At 47.6% G+C, this 18382-nt stretch overlaps 2 protein-coding genes across 9 annotated transcripts; both read right to left on the bottom strand.

Annotated features, from left to right (window-relative positions):
• Positions 1–337: 337 nt before the first annotated feature.
• On the bottom strand, positions 338–4180 carry LOC128722911 (transcription elongation factor S-II). Of its 7 annotated transcripts, none has more exons than XR_008410808.1 (3): positions 3904–4180; positions 1402–2413; positions 338–1317 (listed from the first exon to the last, which is right to left on the bottom strand). XR_008410808.1 is itself a non-coding variant. In XM_053816599.1 (3 exons), exons 1-3 carry the CDS (start codon positions 3973–3975, stop codon positions 1478–1480), a joined length of 954 nt encoding a protein of 317 aa, XP_053672574.1. In that variant the 5' UTR covers positions 3976–4180; the 3' UTR covers positions 338–1477. The 7 variants fall into 7 exon arrangements, 6 of the variants coding, with proteins under 6 accessions (XP_053672574.1, XP_053672575.1, XP_053672576.1 ...); XM_053816599.1 differs by having other exon boundaries at positions 338–2061; positions 2116–2413; XM_053816600.1 differs by having other exon boundaries at positions 338–2061; positions 2149–2413.
• Positions 4181–5916: 1736 nt separating this feature from the next.
• Positions 5917–16742, bottom strand: LOC128722584 (non-lysosomal glucosylceramidase). Of its 2 annotated transcripts, none has more exons than XM_053816256.1 (7): positions 16576–16742; positions 12862–13131; positions 7919–8499; positions 7587–7842; positions 7290–7521; positions 7094–7223; positions 5917–7028 (listed from the first exon to the last, which is right to left on the bottom strand). In XM_053816256.1, exons 1-7 carry the CDS (start codon positions 16740–16742, stop codon positions 5917–5919), a joined length of 2748 nt encoding a protein of 915 aa, XP_053672231.1. The 2 variants fall into 2 exon arrangements, with proteins under 2 accessions (XP_053672231.1, XP_053672232.1); XM_053816257.1 differs by having other exon boundaries at positions 7919–8433.
• Positions 16743–18382: the final 1640 nt, after the last annotated feature.

Raw genomic sequence — 18382 nt, 5'->3', positions numbered from 1 at the left:
ATAAAAGTCGGAGCACACGATAAGCATAAATTGCTATCGATATGCATGCTGCACTAAAAATGAGCATAACAACATATGTTTCCATCGTTGATAGAGTGAGAAGGGCATCATGTGCTGGAGTGAGATGACAGTTGTCACGAAATGATGCTCGAGTAGTGAGAATGCAATATTCTATGATTCGAGCAGTGAGATGGATGCGTAGTGAGAAGACGTGACAAGCTCGATATCTCACTCATTAGAGGTTGTGTAGTGAGAAGGTGCATTCTGCTAAGGGTATTTTCGAAATAAGGTTAAATCAAGACTATTTGAAGCAAAGAAATTAATTATGATACGAACGTACGATGCAAATCGTATTTATTTCGATTGTCTAACGGGAACTAAATGTTGCCAAGGTAAAATGAGTAAATTAAAGCCAATGAAGTTTGTTACTACGGTTCCCTCCAACCGTATATTTCAGGGGCGCGGTGTGCACCATTTCCCATGTTCGGATAACCGTTTCCAGGACGAAAATGAAAACCCATTTTATCCATTTTCCATGGTACAACACGCACGCATTCACACTACATCGCTTTACATGCGGTTTTATCTAGTAAAACGTGACGCAACATCGTTACACTCCACTTACTGTTTATGTACAACTACACTAATATTGTGTTTTTGTGTTCCATTTCTCGCCAGCAAACGTTTCCTTCCACTATTCAGCTAGCAGACGCGTGCACATGTTGCGCACATTACTTTTCCCTAGCCTAAGGATTGTTACTATGTGGGGATGGGGGCCTGCGCGGAAACATACACAACCTACGTTCTCTTCTAATATTCCGCTCTCCACTTGACCGCAGCTGTTACATTAAGGTTCGTTTGAGATCGTTCGGCCCTCTCATCAGTTTAGTGTTACTTTGTGTTTTGCACACGATACGATCTTTGCCTTCTCAGAGGATGAACGCGACATGCATCGGGTAGCGTTTTGGAAAAGATAATTTAACTGATGCCTTGCAGCAGAAACGCAGGGCGCAACACGTCACACAGAACTTCCAAAATTTAACAGCTAAAATAGTACGACGTTCAGCTACAGGACGTGCTCGGTATTCTAGCTCCGGCATGGTAGCTTTACAAAGGCCAGTGGAAACCCCTATCACTTATACGATAGAGAGTGAGAGACGCTAAAACGAAGAGGATCGTTTTGGAAATAATAATTACTAAAGCGATCGCTGCGTCCGCATGGTTGAGCCGACATATCAGGCGCACACGTGGGAACCGTTAGCATCTCGATTTCTCGTACAACCGTTCTGTTCAGCTCGTTTAATTTAAAACCGCCTCCTATAAGTAGTTATAGCAAGTGAATAATAACCGTCGATCACCGGCGATCGTAACAGAAAGACGTTCTGTTGCATAACGCCGTACCGCTCGTCCTTAACGGTGAGAAACCAAAGATCGGGAGGCGCAACATCGCCACGCCTCAGAATCGCAGGAAACTCGCCTAGCAGAACTTCCAACGGTGGCCACATTCGTTGCACATCACGAACGTAGTCATCGGTTCATCAGCGCTTCTCGTTTGCAGCTGATTGTACGTGCAGTTTCTCTTCTTGCACTTGCCGCATTTCAGTAGATCCGTCTTGGTACCTTGCACCGTCGCTAGCTGAGCGTCGTTGATCGCTTCCTTCACGAACCGATCGCGCAGGTGCTTCATTTCATCGCTCGCCATCTCCTCCGAGGTCATTTTTGCGAGCCGCTGGGCAGTGATGGCGCCGCTTATGAAGTTCGCCCGCAGGTTCGGGTTCTTCGGATCCTTCAGATTGGCAACACGTGACCGAACCCGGTTTTTGTACCGCATGTCGGTGTTCTTGAACTCAACGAAGATCGCCTCCTCTAACTCCTCGCCTAGCTCTTCCGGTGTTTGACATCCCTCAGGTGGCTCTCCTTCTACGCGTAACGCGTTGGCCAACATCTCGCGGCACTTCAACCGGACCGCGTCCGTCGTGTTGCTCGACTGAGACGACACACTACTGGCAGGTGGGGCTTTTATTTTGCTTTCCTTCTCCCGGTCGTAATCCTTCTTGTTACCTCCGACGCCCCCACCGGCACCGCCTCCGCTGGCTGTCTTTTCACCAGGGATACCACCGCCACCCCCACCAACTCCTGTGTTGCCGCCGTCCGAGGATTTGCTGCTCGACTTGCTTGACGATTTGCTCGACGACTTGGAAGAATCCTTCGAGCTGTCTTTTGAGGGTGGCGTTCCGGCGAGGAACCGCTTCCAGCTCTTGATGAGGGATTTGGCCAAGCTGATTACCTCATCGTCTTTGCTGCACTTGCGCAACTCGTTCACGGTCATGCCAATGCGCGTCTTCGTCAGTATGTCCAGGTCGATGTTGAGTCGCTGGAGCTCACGAAGCAAATCGAGTGCTTGCTCTTGGCCCTAACAACACACAAAAAACTAAGTTAGTTAGGCAAGCACACGCATTTGAGGCAACGAAGCGATTATAGAATAATAATCCCATTTATTCTGTGAATGTTTCGACATCTCTACATGAAAATCGAATACCGCATGTCCAACAGGTAGCGAATGACATAAAAGCGCATCTCAAAAACAGAGGGTGCTTTTCGATTCACCCTTCCACGCGTACTTGGATGCACTCTCCTCCTGAGCAGGCTCGTTGCGCTCCCGGTGTATGAAGCGAGCGGGCATCAGCATGCATGCGTGTTGGTTGTTTGGGTGTTGTTTTGTTTTGGATGCAAAAACCGGTTGGATCGACGCGCGCGCTCTCGCTCTTCGAGCTGCAGGTCTCTTCGAACCGTGCGTGGTCGTGTTCTGTGGTTCGCGCTCAGTACGTGCGCGTGCGCGCGCTTTTCTGCCGGCTCGAGAAAAATAAAACGAACCTTTATTCCGCCCAGTCAGAGAAACACAAACATAACGAGCCCCTAGATCGCCGTGGGAGGAACCATCTGGTGAGGAGGCGATCGCAGCAATCAACCCTCGAACGAGCATTTCGGCAAAGACACACACAGATGCTTGACAATGCTGCACACTACCGACGGATTCCGACTCGAATCGGGGAGAAAAATATCAATTCCCCGCACATCAACGGCTGCCAAGTGGCGTATTTTCTTTTTTCGCTGCCTTCAACCACCCTTATTTCGCCCATTCCCCACACCATACCATCGCAACGTGATTTTCGCGCGCGCACTCTTCCATCGTAACAAACACACACCTCCCAGTCGCGAACGAAGCAGCCAGCGAAAAAGTAAGAATCTTGCGTTTCACTGTTTTGACAAATGTTACGCAAAAACACGACGTGTGTACTACGGAACCGGGCCGCATGCTTCAAAAAGAAATACGGTGCTTGAAAACATGTGCAAATATCTGATGAATGAAAAACAGATATTAAAACACCGCCTACGACACACCACACCCAGTCTATGGGGACGGATGCCGAGGGAAAAATGTAAAAAAACGCCGTTGCAACCTGATTTAATGTAGCGAATCGATGCCGATTGTAAAAAAACGGTTCGTTCATATCAGTATGAAAATTAAAAAAACAATCATACATATTTTCTAAGCCATCAAACCAGAACGACAGGGTGTCGAGCGCAAAAAAAATAACCCTCATTAATGCTGCAACTTCTTCTCGTTCTCGTTCGATTATTCAACCGAGCCATGGAAAGCCCACCATCGGCAGGCAACGGGGCGGGAAATGAGATGCAAACATAGGGCCCATCGTCGTCTTCGTTATCTTCATCAGAGTATGCAGGGGCGTTAAAAACGCACGCTTGTAGAATCAGGTGTTGCTGGAAAGCTTCCAACACCCCATAAAGCGGAGAATATCGCATTTATATCGCTAGCCTTCGCTTTCATAGCTCAAACACCCTTCTTCATCCGGAGCATTCTGGCACGGGATTCGTTCTTACCGATCCATCCGATAGGGAGGTCATTTTGCCCAGCTTTTTCTGGATCCGAAACACCTCCTCCTCGACGTTCATATTTGGACAGGAACGGAAACGACAGCAGCGCGAATGATTCGGGAACCGTGAAGGCTTATGTTTTGTTTTTCCTGTTAAACACTAAAACGGGTTTCAATCCAGCGGACGACAGAAGAGGCGCGAGTACCCGCGTACTGTTTTGGCTTCCAGAGCTTCCGTTCCTTGCAACGCTTTGTATTACAGCTTCCTTAGCGTCGGTCACAAAATTCAGGATGCCGGTGATTCGCACAAATCTCAGCGCAATGCTAAACGGTGTGGATTTCACTTTTATTCAATCTTTTCGAGGCGTACGAAAAACGCGGTTCTTGCTAGCCCGGGCGGAGGAAAAGCGATTTTCTGTCCGCCATATTGAATTGCACTTTGACAGTTCGGAGCGGCGTACGAAGCAAAGCCTACGAGAGTCTGGTTGGCTCAGAACAACGTGCTCAAATGCCATGTGTCAATTTTAAATTCAGACAGATGCTATGTTTATTTGTACTTGAGTAAATTTAATTGATTCATGAATTAAATATACTTATTATTTTAAAGATTACTAGCACATACCTCACTGAATCAGAGACACGCTCAAAATAGAAAGAAATGAAAACTATTCTGGACTTTTAAGCGTATACTTGTGGCAAATCCTTGAAACTGTCGTTTAGAGTGATGGGTCGAAAGTTTTTATTTAAAATTCTAAGTTAAATTCCGTTAGGTTTTTGAATCCTTGAGAAACAAAGAGAAACAATCGTATCGTTGATAATAAGTAATATGATTCAGCGCAATAAACACAAAATCAGAAATCGTTAAAAAAAATTATAGAAGCAAACTTTAATAAACTTAAATGTGTAAGAGAAATGTCTTACGCAAATCTTTCATCTCGCTAATAAACAGTCTGAAACATGTTTAATTTCCATCACATATCAATGTTGTTAGGCATTTTTATTTGTTCGCTTTAGAATAGCATCTTCGTTTTGTACAACATTCACTTTCGTGCGCTACATAGAGGAGCTATGAAGATACCGTTTATATGCTCTGTGATAAATATGCTCACTCGCTTGTGAATGAGAACCAGCTTTGCTAATGTGCTACATTTTGATTATAATTTTGGTTTGCGCGCAAGTCCGAAAATATAGTTCTTTGTCAATATTTCGTAGTAGCAAACAGTCACCGGGGAGGCGCGAGGAATCTACACATGAATTCTAAACACTTCTAATCTGCATGCATTCCAATCACATCTTCATCCTTTGTCTCAGGTCATGGTTATCAGGTAGGAAAGAATGTTCGGTTTATCGCCACTCGAAACCATAATACTCCTCCTTTTCCAAGGAGGGTGGCTGACTGGGCAGCCATATCAATAACACCGATACACAACGAGACATACACAAATTTTGAGCCATAAATACATATGAAAAAAGTAATGACCACACGGCACTCTCTTCCGGCCAGATTTAGCGTGCACCATAGGGGTTTGTGCGACCTGTGGACCAGCAGGATAAAGCTGGCAGGCAAGCGAGCAAGCCTGTATTTCCATGACGATTAGGCCATGTGCACGAATCGAGGCTCGGGAGAAACATTGAAAAACAAAGCATAAGTCGTTGACGAACATAAATAATTGAATATTCTTCTTCGGTTGGTTATATTGACAAAAAGTGTTCCGCTTCCTTGAAGCCAGGCTTGCAAAGCACCCTCTTATTGACTAGACTTACACGGTATCCCTGATTGGGATGGTAAAAACTAAAATCGATGGCTTTTGGTTCAATGATGCATAAAATCGCTTACATTAAGTGATGACGGTGGTGAACAGACGAGAGGAAACGCATGGATCACATAGAAAAATATCACCTCGCTATCCAATGACACACACACACATGCACCCACCACCCAAAAATACCAAAAAATAGATCATCGAAAGGCTAGCTATGCTAGACCCAGACGATTCAGGGCAGCCTTTCGTCGGAGGATTTAATCCCGACGTAGCTTCTTCATTTCCCATGCCGTCTGCATCGACCATATGCTTAGCGGACGCATGTATCCGATCGCACGGTAATGCCGTTCAGCATACAGTGCCTCAGGTGTCTCAAAGTTCATGCCGATACGCTCCGAAAGCGCTTGGTAGAGTCCTCCGGCAGTTTGAAACGCCTCCTCGAACATTCCCTCATGGATCATGGTGGAGGCGAGCGCGTACGTCACACCGGTCCAAACCTCCTCACCCTGGATGGTGGACGTATCCGGGCGGCCATCCTTGTTTGGTTGCCCACTCGGCACGTACCCATTAACCGCACCCAACTGCCCACCACAGAACCGCATCACGTTGTTCTCGTAGATAGTTCGCATCGCTAGGCGGACGTTTTCCTTCGGGAAAACGTCGTAGTCGAAACCGCAAGCCCGCAGGTACCAGTGCCCACACAGCTGATCCGACATGATACTGTTCTTCGAGCCACTCTGCGCGTCGAACCGATAGTACGTTCCGTTCCACAGCTTCTCCTCGAACGAAGCACGACCCTTGTCAAGGATCTCCCGGTAGCGATCGCTATCATCGCTCTGATCGAGCAAACTAGCCATAGTGGACATGCAATGGAGGCTAGCAAGCCATAAACCCCCACAGTACGCACTCGGCCCGTCCATCACCCACGTGTCGTAGGTCTGATCCGGTGATTTGCTGTTCTCAATCAGTCCATCACCGTCCTTATCCCACTCGAGCGAGCGCTCTAACACGGCCCGGCAAGCCGGATACATCGCTTTCAGATAGGTGAGTGCGTCCATCAGGTACACCTTGCCGTTCGTTTCGTTGATGTACATCGAAGCGGATTTGCGGTTGGCCGCCTTGTTGTCCACCGGCGAGGCACCACCGTTCGGGCGGTTCCGGTTGTCCTGGATGTACGTATCGTACATACTCTCCTTGTCGATGAACTCGATCGAGCTGAACTTGCTCGCGTTCTCAGCGTTCAGCTGTGCGTAATGGTTGAGCGTATAGTAGTCCCGGTACACCTGCAGGATGAACTTGATGTTCAAGTCGCGCCATTCCGACACGTCGTGGATCGGATAGGCGTTGATCAGCTCGAACGGCTCCTCCGCTAAAAGCAAACGGAAAGTATATATCACCGAACTGCTGTCACAGTCCTCTGTCTTTGCTACTCACCAGGATCTCCAAGATCATGCGGTACAGAGTTTTTAATCTTCCTCGGTATGATCTTCCCATCGTACAGGTGCTTCCTTCCGTCGCTAATTTCACGATCTATGCTATCCTTGTAGTCATACTGGATGCTAACCTGCATGCGAGAGATACCGTCCAATGAAAAGTAGCCCAAAATGTCCAAAACGAACAAAATCCTTACCTGCAGATTCGGCCACAGACTAGCAAGAGCATGCGATGCATAAAAGTGCACGTCATACGTGCTGTACATCCGGTACTCGTGACCCTCGAGATACGAATAGCGCCCATATGCCAGCCGAGGATCATCGTACGGCAGATCAGTCCGATCGTCCATCGTAAGCCAAACACTGCCACCATCCGCAATGAAATACAGCTCGTTAAAGATCGCACTCTTGTACCAGTCCGGAAGATCCCTGCGGAATAGCGCGGAAGTGAGTCTACTTTCCTGTCCTCGCACCTGCTCAGTTGATCGCCTTACGCATCCTCCAGGATCGGTCGCTGCCATTCGTCGATCAACCGCTCCCACTTGGCGTAGTTGTTGAGCGCGTAGTCTGAGATCATCGGTCCTGCATCGCCACTCTTGCCAAAGTACTTGGTGTAATAGCGATGGTACTCCTTGCCACGCTTCTGGAAGTGAACCTTCGGCATATCCCACACCAGAGCGAACTCCAGCTGGGACGTCGTGCCTGGTTGCACTAAAATCTGTCCACTCACTGCAACAGCAACGTCTTTCGCTGAAATTGAAAGAAAACCCAAAACCAATCAATCATTAGCGATCCTTCCAGGATGCAAAGCTTCCATCCCACTTACACTTCAACGTCTCATCGTTGGACTTCTCCGTAAGATGGCCGTTCTCCTTAAGGTCGCTCCACAACTTCTCCCCGTTGCCAGTTGGATCAAACCTCTCACACCGGGTCAAATTGATCTCGGACGAGCTGCGGCAGCTGACGGAGTACGTACACGGCATATCCGCGATCGTTTGCCGGATGGAGACGCCACGTGCATTACCCTGAGTAAACGCACTCGTTTCACTGGCGCCTTCGGCATCCTGACGCTTTGTACCGGTGCCATTTTTGAACGTGAACGTCAGCGTCACCTGCCGATCCTTGTCGCATACGTTCTCGACCGTCCAGACGAACACACCGCAAGGCAGCGAGCTTTCCTTGTAATCGTGAGGGATAATCGGTGATATCTGACGTTGCACCAGTCGTACGCCGTGTTCGCTTAGATCATACTCGGACCAGGCCCGTGGGTACAGCGCAGTGTAGCTGCACTTGGATGCATCCAGTGCGCTTTCCCAGCTACCGAGCGGTTGCTTTGGTCGGCTGCAACGACGCGGTTTGGTGGAACCGCGGGTCGACGATGAAGGATGTTCGTTAGTGAATCGGTTGCTGGCGATCGAGCATTAAGCGCAGGCGTAGGGTAGGTGTTTTTTGTGTTCAGCACGATGTGTGTGTTTTACAAGCAGTGCAGCGTGTTTCAAGTTAAAGCAGCGTGTAATAGCGCAAAAATGGTTCGTTTTGTTAAGCATATTAAATCGGCGAAGAAGGCAGTCACATGAAGCGGTTAATGTTATCGCGAAGAGATGAAACAATGAATGGTTTGTGTGTTATATGTCACTATACAGATACATTTTACATAAAGGATAACTAGTCTAAGGATGTGATTCAAAATGCTACCAACCATCTACACCTCTAGCCTATTCAAACATCGAGAAGAAGCTTGTATATATTCAGTTTAAAAGGTATTGGATTTAAATATTTTAAAACTCAATTAACGTTGTTCCACTGCCTATTGCAACAAGTCAGTCAAAGTAAACTTGCTACAAACGAAACTCAAGAGTCATTTGTATCCACCGAAAGGTAAACAAAAGGGGTGCAATGTTGTCTTTCTACAAACGCACGCTACATCTCCTTTAGCGTCAAGATGAAAGGAGCTTCAATGACGAAATCGCAGCAGGCGGCTCCACGGATGGCTTTGATGGCATTGAAGATGGCGGATCGAAAGAGGAGGGAGTGGGATATCGAATATCAAACCACCATCACACCCCGTAAACCACACGTGGTCGTGTACGTTGCGGTTGGACGAACTTAGGCACGAGTACCGCCGATTCAGCGGCAGTAAATGATGAAACCAAGCAAACAAATCCGTACCTCTCGCGTTACAGGTGTCGAATTGGCCACTAAGCAAGTGATGATGCGCGAAAAAAAAATCGTTTAACGAACGGGGCGTTAAAGGAATGCCCCACCTCCCAGAAACACGAGATGTAATGCAAGAGTTAGACGTAAATCAGCGTCGTAAATATGAATGCCTGATTTATGGCTCTCCCAGCGAGCGTGTCCTTTTCCTTCCCTGTTTTCTATCCGCTTAAAATATTACCCCCACGACAACGCGTTAATGAGCTCGTGAAGTGAAAAACCAACAATCGAGCCACCAGCCAGGATGGTGGTGATTAAAACGGAGCGGCATTCTGCGAGTGCACGTGTCCGGGCTGCGGCCTCGTAACAAAAGGCATCCAGAGCAGCCCTATCGCGAGAAGAGTGATGCTTTCCACCCTCTAGGGGTGAGCTATTTAAGGACGAACTCAACCCACACGTTGGGGATGCCTCCGTTGGATGCAGGACGTGCACGCAAAAGGAGGACTTTTGGCCGGGGCTTACAGAACGGCAAAGAACGAAGAGCAACAAAAAACAGGACCCAGAACCGGAAGGCGAAAGCCCTTTTTCCCAGACGGCACAATCGATTTTTGTCGCCCGTTTTGACGCGAAGGCGGAAAGTTGCGAGACGGAACAACCCGGTACGGCCTGGTTCCGGATCCTTCGTCGGTCCGTTTTTTTGTGTGTGTTCTTCTTATCCCTTCCAGCGACGCGACAACACGATTCTCGATTCCTTCGCGTTGGTTTCGTCTAGCGTCAGAAACAAACAAGCCAAAAAAAAAACCCGCGCAATTTCTTCCGGCGCGGTTGGTCTGGTTTAGTTTCCTCATTTTCTTCCTTTAGTCCCCGTTGCTTGGAGTTGTACCGCACCGGACGTGCATTGGACGATTTTCCGATGCACACCCCTCGACGGTGACACAATGGGATCGGGTAAAAGGAAAACCTCGAACCCTTTTGGCTGAAGAGGTGTACCGTTCCGTGGGCTGACTGCCACCAACAGCTACGCACGCAATCGACATCGTTTTCAACACACACGAGGAGGTTGTTCTATTTGATGTACCGAGCTGGACTGGGGTACCGTTGTACCCTTTCATTACTTTAGTGGCCGGAAACGGGCTAGGATGGTGCTGGAAGGAAGAAACGGAACTCGTCCGCCTCGCCACACAATCCTTGCAGGTGCACACAACCGTCGCATCGTCGCATCGTTGCGTTTTTTATTCAATTATAAACGCAACAGCGGCGTGGCAGGATCAACCGGCGGGGGAAAATTACGCCAGCGTTGGATTAAACAAACGTGCGTCTGATTTTCTAGCTTTGAACAATCCCAAAAAGAAAAGCGAAACGGCATACGCGAGGCTTTTCGCGCTCGTCCTATTCCACCCTTATTCGTGTTAGGTGCATTGTGGACTTAAAACGAATTAAAACACTCAATGACGTCATTGAGAGGACGTTTAAATCCGCAGTAAAGCGCAGCGAACTGAATTAAAGAGAGGATGAGCGATAAATGTATGCAGTGGGTGCATCTCGAAGCATTAAAAGCATTATAAAACATCTCCACATTGAAAACGTATCGCGTTCGTGGTTTAATCGAATTCAGTTAATAAATAATGTAATTTAAAAATGGAAACTGGCGATGAAGCAGTACACAGAAGGATACATCTGGCTCAAACTTTAAAAAGTCGAGTCAATAAAATACACTAACCGCGTGCATGCACACACAAAATAACCAATAAACTATAAATCCCATTTTGGGTCGTTTCCTGTTACTTTTTTTCTGGCTAACCCTTTTTCCCTCCTCCAAAGCAACCCAAATAAATCCGCCAAGCGTTACGCTGAATCACAGGATAAAGGAAACTTCCAAAACCGAACGCATGACATCATTTTTGGGCGGCCGAGGAGAAAGAAAAACCTCCCCAAACGAAGATGGAGTTGTTGTTTTTCGATCTGGAAATTGCTTTTGATCGTGTTATTTTTTTTGCACGCTCTCTCTCTCTCTCTGTTTCGTTCTCTCGCTCGTTTTGCATCGTAAAACAATATCCACCAGAACCACCAGGAGTGCTGGAAAAACAGATTGCACGACCATATCATCCGCTATTTTGAGCGTTATGGAACGCGAGCAGCGAGAAGGCAGAAGAAGTGAAAGGGTTTTGCCAATAATTTATCAAATCTCATACCGACAGGCAAAACATCTCAACCGCAATCACGCTAACCCACGGGGACAGCGTGGGCCGAGCGGGTTTTTTTTTCGCCCGGCACAATTATCCACTCTCGATCTCGGCCCCATGTTTTTGTTGCTGATGAATTGTTTTCCTTCGCCCCCATTCGTTGGGTTCCTCGAAGGTACAACCGATTGCATCATCCGGTGGCGTCGGCTGTGCCGTCATTGCCTGCGATAAAACGCTAGCATAAGGATCCCGCATCCCGAGTGAACGACGGCCGTCTGGGCTGATGTTTGCCCGGTCGATTCTGATGATTTTTGCATTTGCGAACCATTCGGTGCCGGCGGCTCGAAGCCCCGTGTGGGAGGCATTTTCCGGCAGGACTCGCGAGGATCTCAGCACTTGTCGCGGTGTACATGGCCACTTGCCAAACACTCGGTCGGCTCCATTTCCAGTACGGGGGAGGCGCGTACGAGAGACAGAGAGAGAGAGTGGGTGGATAAAAGCGGATATTCAATTAGCCCGCGAGCAAACATTTTCCGCACCTCGGTACCGGCCAGCGGCCAGACGAAAACACCGCCATCTGGGTAAGGATTTACGTGGCGGAACATGGGCTGGCGTTTGGTCCTGGCGCCCGGGCCAGATTCCCCCGCAATACGAGCACGTGACCGAGCCAGGAGGACGGGGAAATGGAACGAAATTACATTCAACATTCAAAATGCCGTAAAGAATCGCTTCGTTGAGGCGATGGTAAGCGATCTGCTGCTCGGTCCGCGAGATAGTTTCGTGGAATTTATGTCACCCTAGAGGGGCTTTCATTTATGATGGGTTAGCATAAAAAACATTGTGCAATTGTGTCTGTTATAAGCTTAGGTGATATAAAGCAGAGTTTTCAACTCATAAACTACAAATGTTGGTTAACGTTCAATGATACACAATAATGTTATAAAAAAATCCTAGCATAAAAGCAAATCCACCGAAAGCAGTTTGTTTGGTGTGAGAAACAAAAATGCAACAAATCTCACAAAATTACCATAAATTAAGTCGTAAATGCCCAATTTCCACACAGCCACACAAACTTATCAATCCGTCGCGACCACCCCAACATCTCACACTCAAAAAAAAAATATAACCTCACCGAGAGGAGGGAAAGCATGCAATCAAGCACATTTACTGCCCACGTCTGGGTCCACCCGCCGACCCCCCGAGTTGGGTGGTCAGGCGAGCCCTCGGAAAAATCCTTTTCGCACTCGCCAGCCACTAATAAAATACTAACGCCATCGACAACGGCGACGCTGATGATGACGATGACTGTTGGACGCGTGGTAGGCGGCAAGCAACCAAGGACTAATGGTGGTCGTCATGCAGGAAAGGACGAATTGCAACATATATACACACACACACACACACACTCGCACACACATACTCCCGCACTCACCTGTAGGTCGACAGCAGACTGTGGAAAATGGTGGCGCCAGCTTCGTCCTTAATGGTCACGATGAACTGATTCGCGTGCACGGTGTTGTACTCGTACAGGCCCGGTTTCAGCTGGTAGCGGCAGAACTCGCCGGCAAACCCGCGCCCAATCGTCCCGGCGCCAATGCCACCGAGCGGGGCTCCATAGATCTGCTTCCCATTCTCCGTGTACCAGTAGTCCATCAGCACCTGGCGGCCCTCACGGGACACCTTCCAGTAGTAGGGAATGTATCTGGGGTTGGAAGTGGAGCGAAAAAAAGAACAGCGGATCGTAAGGATCGGTTCACTTGGCAGACGTGTTTAACTTTCGCTCCCGGGAAGGGGTGGTTTAGGAGAATGAAAAATCAATTGAAAATGCAAACCACCACAGGTCAACCGACTTCACCAGCAGCAGCACAAGGGAGAATTTCGATAACACGCCGTGGGTCGTATAAGATTTTTTTTCACTTTAATACACATTCGAGGCTGTTGGATTATACGCATAATGTCAATTTCTGTTGTTTTCTGGAGGTCTGTGACGCGAAAGGGTGCGGACTTTCTCCGGTCAACACCAAGCGGAGGACGGCGTCGTATTTGTTTGATGTGAATTGACCACATTTCCCTTATCAGCAACGACGGCTGTTTCAACAGAAACCGAAGCGTTTGAAAACGTAAGAAAGTTCGCTCTGTCGTTTGCCAGCACGCGCGAAAGGGTGTCAAGAGTTAATGGTCCGCTTTCGTAGCGTTTCAATGATCAATATTTGATTTAGAGCTGCTGCAACCGAAACGCACACGTGATGCCTCCTAATGCTGGTGTCGGTTGCACTTGGGGAGCATATTTTTCCAGCTGCACGAGGCCGATTCTAGCCGTTTAAAGAAGGTCGTACATCGATCGCAGTAATACGATAGAGAGGAATCGCATTAGATGAACACACTAAATTTAGCTTCCTCACTGCGGACGACACGGAGAAGTGGAACAAATGGCTCCCGGGGGAATATACAGGAGCACGACCTCCCCGGGTATGCTTTTTTTCTCCAACATAAACGCCAACCAACTAATTTCTCGTCCCTCGGGTCGTCGGGTGGGGGAGGCCACTTGAAAAGTGTGGATACATATACAATTTCGTTTTATCTACTTTTCCTTCATCGTGCCACCGGCTGGACACGATGGCCGTGGGAAAAGGAAATGATGAAATTAGATAAGTTTGAACGTGCCCGTCCATCGGACCAACCGGACTGCCAGATGGCCCCGTTCGTAAGAGGCCCCATCTTCGGAGTGTTTGGCGGGAAAAAAAAAACCACCGAAATCAACAACACCAACTCCTTCCATGGGGTCCATCACACGAATGTATAACTTATCGTACGGTGAGGCCTCACAAAACGGGTGGAGCGTTTCGTCATGGCCATCAAAATGGAATCTCAAGTCCGTGGTCATGAAAATTAGCTAAAAAATCCTGGTAACTCCACTTCAGAGGGTTTGCCTGGTTTCATCGACCACTCGAGCGCGCAAAAACAGCTGCACACGAGTGTGAAGATCAAAACAGCGAGAAAAAGAAAGGAAAACGGTGCAAGAAATCCCTCGCGCCCTTTTTGGCGGTTATCTATTGTGATAACGCAACAAAAGCGCGCTATCGTCCCGTAAAGCACGAGCGTCTAATGCGTTATTTAGCCTCATCTATCACGCGTATGATGCATTGCATCCGAGGCTCCCAGAAAAAGGGCACACAAAGGCCAAACTCCCAGGCCATGCGGCGTGAATTGCTTCAGGAAACTGCTGACCAAATCAACATAACGAAACGGGAAGGCAGCAAAGAGCGAGAGAAAGCCACGTCCGTTTAATGTTTTGCTTTATGCTGCATGCCGGTGCGTGGCTGCGAAACGATAAGAGAAACGCACGTTTACACCCATTTTGGGTGGGAGAAGTGAACAAACAAAATAGCATATCGAGAGAGAAAAAAAACCCATCCCGAAAAGCAATACCCATTAGGTGATTTAATATCGCTATAGAGAAGAGATGAAAAAAAGGTAGACAAGACATAACGATGTAAACTTTTCCCTATTCACGGTGCTCGTTATCGCGGCAGCATAAAGACGTGGGTCGGTTGGAGGGTAAAAATCGTTGCAAAGTTTGTCACACCAAACAAAAAGCTGTTAGGAGCCGACGTTCTTATTTGATCGCTTGAAGACGACTCTGTTTGATGGAGGAAACATGAGTCGTTGCGCGGATCAGCGATTTTTTTACGAAACTCCTCAGGATGATGATCATAGGAGGCTTTCTACTATCACGCAGTTTACGACAACACTGTTGAAAAGTTCAATTTTGGTTGTAAATATGCTCACAAAATATGTTCAACAAACGCGTTGTTTTATTCATGAACAAATAATCCACAGCAGGAAATGCAGGAAAACGTAGGACATTAAATTTCAAATTAACAATAAAACACGCAGCAAATTTAAACATAAGTTATGGAAGACGTGAGCGTAGAAAATATGCACAATTTACCAGCAAAAGGTGAAACATACCCCTGAGACAAGTGAAAATGGGCAAAAAACCATAAAGCGCGTCGATTCCACGCAGCATTTCCCTCAGCGAGCTTTGACGCATAAATAAATTCGACATTCGTCGCACTCCAGCCGACACACACACACAATCTTTTCCTAAGCTCTTCCCACGTGCAGGACTAACGGCACACCCCCACAAATGAGACCATTAGTCTCTCCGGCAATGCAAAAAGGATCGCGTTGTGATTGACGATCCGTCACAAGCCACCGTTTTCGGGCCGTTCGAGTGGCCTCGGTTGCGTGGAAGAGATTACTATCCTTCGGCACGCTCCCACCCACGAAAAGGGAACAATTCCACAAAACAAAAACAGGGCTCCAAAACGGGCACATTGTCTGCTGACTTTGATACAATGTGTTTGGTGCACGATTTCTTTTTACCATGCCCATTACCAGGCGGGCACAGGAAAATCGATAAACCTGGCGCGAGCCGCGGCAGAGGAAACATTCCGAGACAGTTTGTCTTGTCCTTGCTCTCGCGCCTCTTGCCCCCGCAACCACCACCTACCGCTTTCATCCTCTTACCGAACGGATGAAGTGCGAAAAAAAATGCTCCCATGAGGGGACGGGTTCGCCGGAATGATACACGCCCGAACAAGTGTACCTTTTTGCGGGATTAGAAAATACAGAAAAAAAAAACAAAGCTGGGCCTAATCTTCTGCGTAGCTCGCGGCCAAGGATTTGACGTGCGTGACCGTGTGCCTCACCTGCGAGGTCATTTTTCGCATGAAACTCCTACCTCGCCAGGTGGGTGTGGGAAAAAGCCACGCGTAAATGGTTTATGGTAAAGGAGATTGAAAAGTTGAAAAAACGGCTCGCCAGCACATACAAAAAAAAAACACGTCCCACAATTGCCAATTTGCTTATCTCATTTTCGGACCCACTTTTATCAATTCAATTCGACCCCGTGGGCAAAAAAATAAAGGCTGCTGCGATGATTTCATCCACGCGCACGCGACAAAGAAAGAAAGAGAGAGAGAGTATGAGAGAGAGCGAGAGCGAGAGAGAACGGTACGTTTGGTGGGGTTTTAATTTCCCATTCCCATCAACCGTGGGGGTTGATGGGATGCAACTTTGGGCTTTTGCTGGAAGAAGGAATATGCTACAGGAACCGATCTGGGGGACGTTTCAATCTCACCTCAGCGCCATCGGTACCATCGGCAGGATCTGCCGGATCGACGGGCGCAAATTCTGGTTCCGGGTGTCACTGAAGACATGGTTGAACTTGAGCTTTAAACCGTACTGCGGCACGGCGGCCACTTGTTGTTTAAAGTCACTCATCGACTGCACGCTGTCACCGTCCATCGCCGTCAGAGAAAACCGCCGAAGGGCAGAAGGGATGGATCCGCTGGCAGCAGTAAAGGGCACACACGCACACACGCGAGAGACACACAGAACGCGATTATCTCGCGAATTTCGCCCCACCGGACACGTCACACGGAGGGCTCTTCTGTAGAGCGCGTGTCGTGGATTCTGTTCGCTTGCTGAAACCTAAGCTTTCCGGTGTACCTTCAAGGTGTCGTCTAAAATAAAATAAGCCTCCCCACCCTTCACTAAGCCTCCACGTAGGTAGGCTGGCAGGTGCAGCGAAAGCTTCGACGCGAGGGAAATTGAGCAAATGCGATTTGTCGCTTTCTTTTTTTTCCTAACGCCAGGAGGGCCCTATCGCACTATCACAGAGATGCACGCACGACACACGGTCACAAAGCACGAATAAATGGAACCGATTACAGCAGGTGGCAAACATGGACCGATCTGATACAGCAAATCGTTCACTAAACTGCTACGAGCAGAAATTCGGGGGCCGCTGATCCGCGGGATGGACTTTTGTTTTCGTGCGGTTAGTTCGCGGCCGCGAGTCCCACCGTGTTCCGTCAGAGTGCGTACGCTCGAGAGCATAAAGGGGCGCGATACCGCGGATGCTCTCCGACGACGGGTCGCAATGCAGGACTGTCAAACCAATGGCATGGCAAAGCAACGGTTCGTGAGGATCGTTTTTCTTAAGAACCGTGATCATATGGTTTCCAGAAGGAGCTGTATATCTATTTGATTCTTAATTGCACGTAAACAGGCAACAGATCGGTAGAATTACTTCGTTGGCCATTGCACTGGAAAAGAATGAAATACATTTGACACACCTGGTTGGTTGCCCTCGAGTCCTTGAGAGCGTTCAAAATCAAAATGAACGTGTTATACCGCGTTCTCACAATTTTCATTTGGTTTTGGTTTCAATTTATTTTGAATTTAAGTAAAATCGATAAAAATATCCATTTCTAAATGCGTAAAATGGTTATGCAAAATAAAATATTTACGCTTGTAAAAATACAACAGAAACAATCTAACACATTTCTGGGCGCCTCCATCGATATTTGCAAATATAATAAAATATTAAAGAAATTATACATTTATTGATAAGTAAAAATAAACAAAAAGGAGGGAGTTGTTGAAGAAAACAAAGCGAAAAAGATTGTTTCACGTGTGAAAATGTACTCATGCTAGAAAAGAAAATTGAGTTTTCCCTTACCGGACGTCACCGTACCGTTCACTTACAATATGACGTCACAGTAGCATAGCAAACTGAGCATAGTATTACGAGCAAATGCACGCAAGCCATGGAAAATTACACGAAGCATATGTTTTCCCGCATTAGCACGATTTCCACACGCTGCTATATGTGCATATAAATCTTTGATATTTTATATTAAATCTTCATGAGCCAATGACCATTTGGCTGCCGTCTACCAATCACGAATGCAGGCTTTTTAGGTAGACTCATCAACGCATTCGCTAATCTTTCGCTTACCACGCACCATCAGACCACGTGGATGGCCCAAAAGGATGCAATTCAAATGAAATGGCAAGTGGCTTTATTCGAGGACACCCAATTGGCTTTATCTTAACCAAGTCAATAGCAAAACGAACACTTTGCATATAATTCTGTACAG

The sequence above is a fragment of the Anopheles nili genome, chromosome 3, assembly GCF_943737925.1.
Source record: "Anopheles nili chromosome 3, idAnoNiliSN_F5_01, whole genome shotgun sequence".
Classification (NCBI taxonomy): domain Eukaryota; kingdom Metazoa; phylum Arthropoda; class Insecta; order Diptera; family Culicidae; genus Anopheles; species Anopheles nili.
Note: the sequence above shows the minus strand (reverse complement) of the source record. Positions and strands in the feature narration are given on the sequence as shown.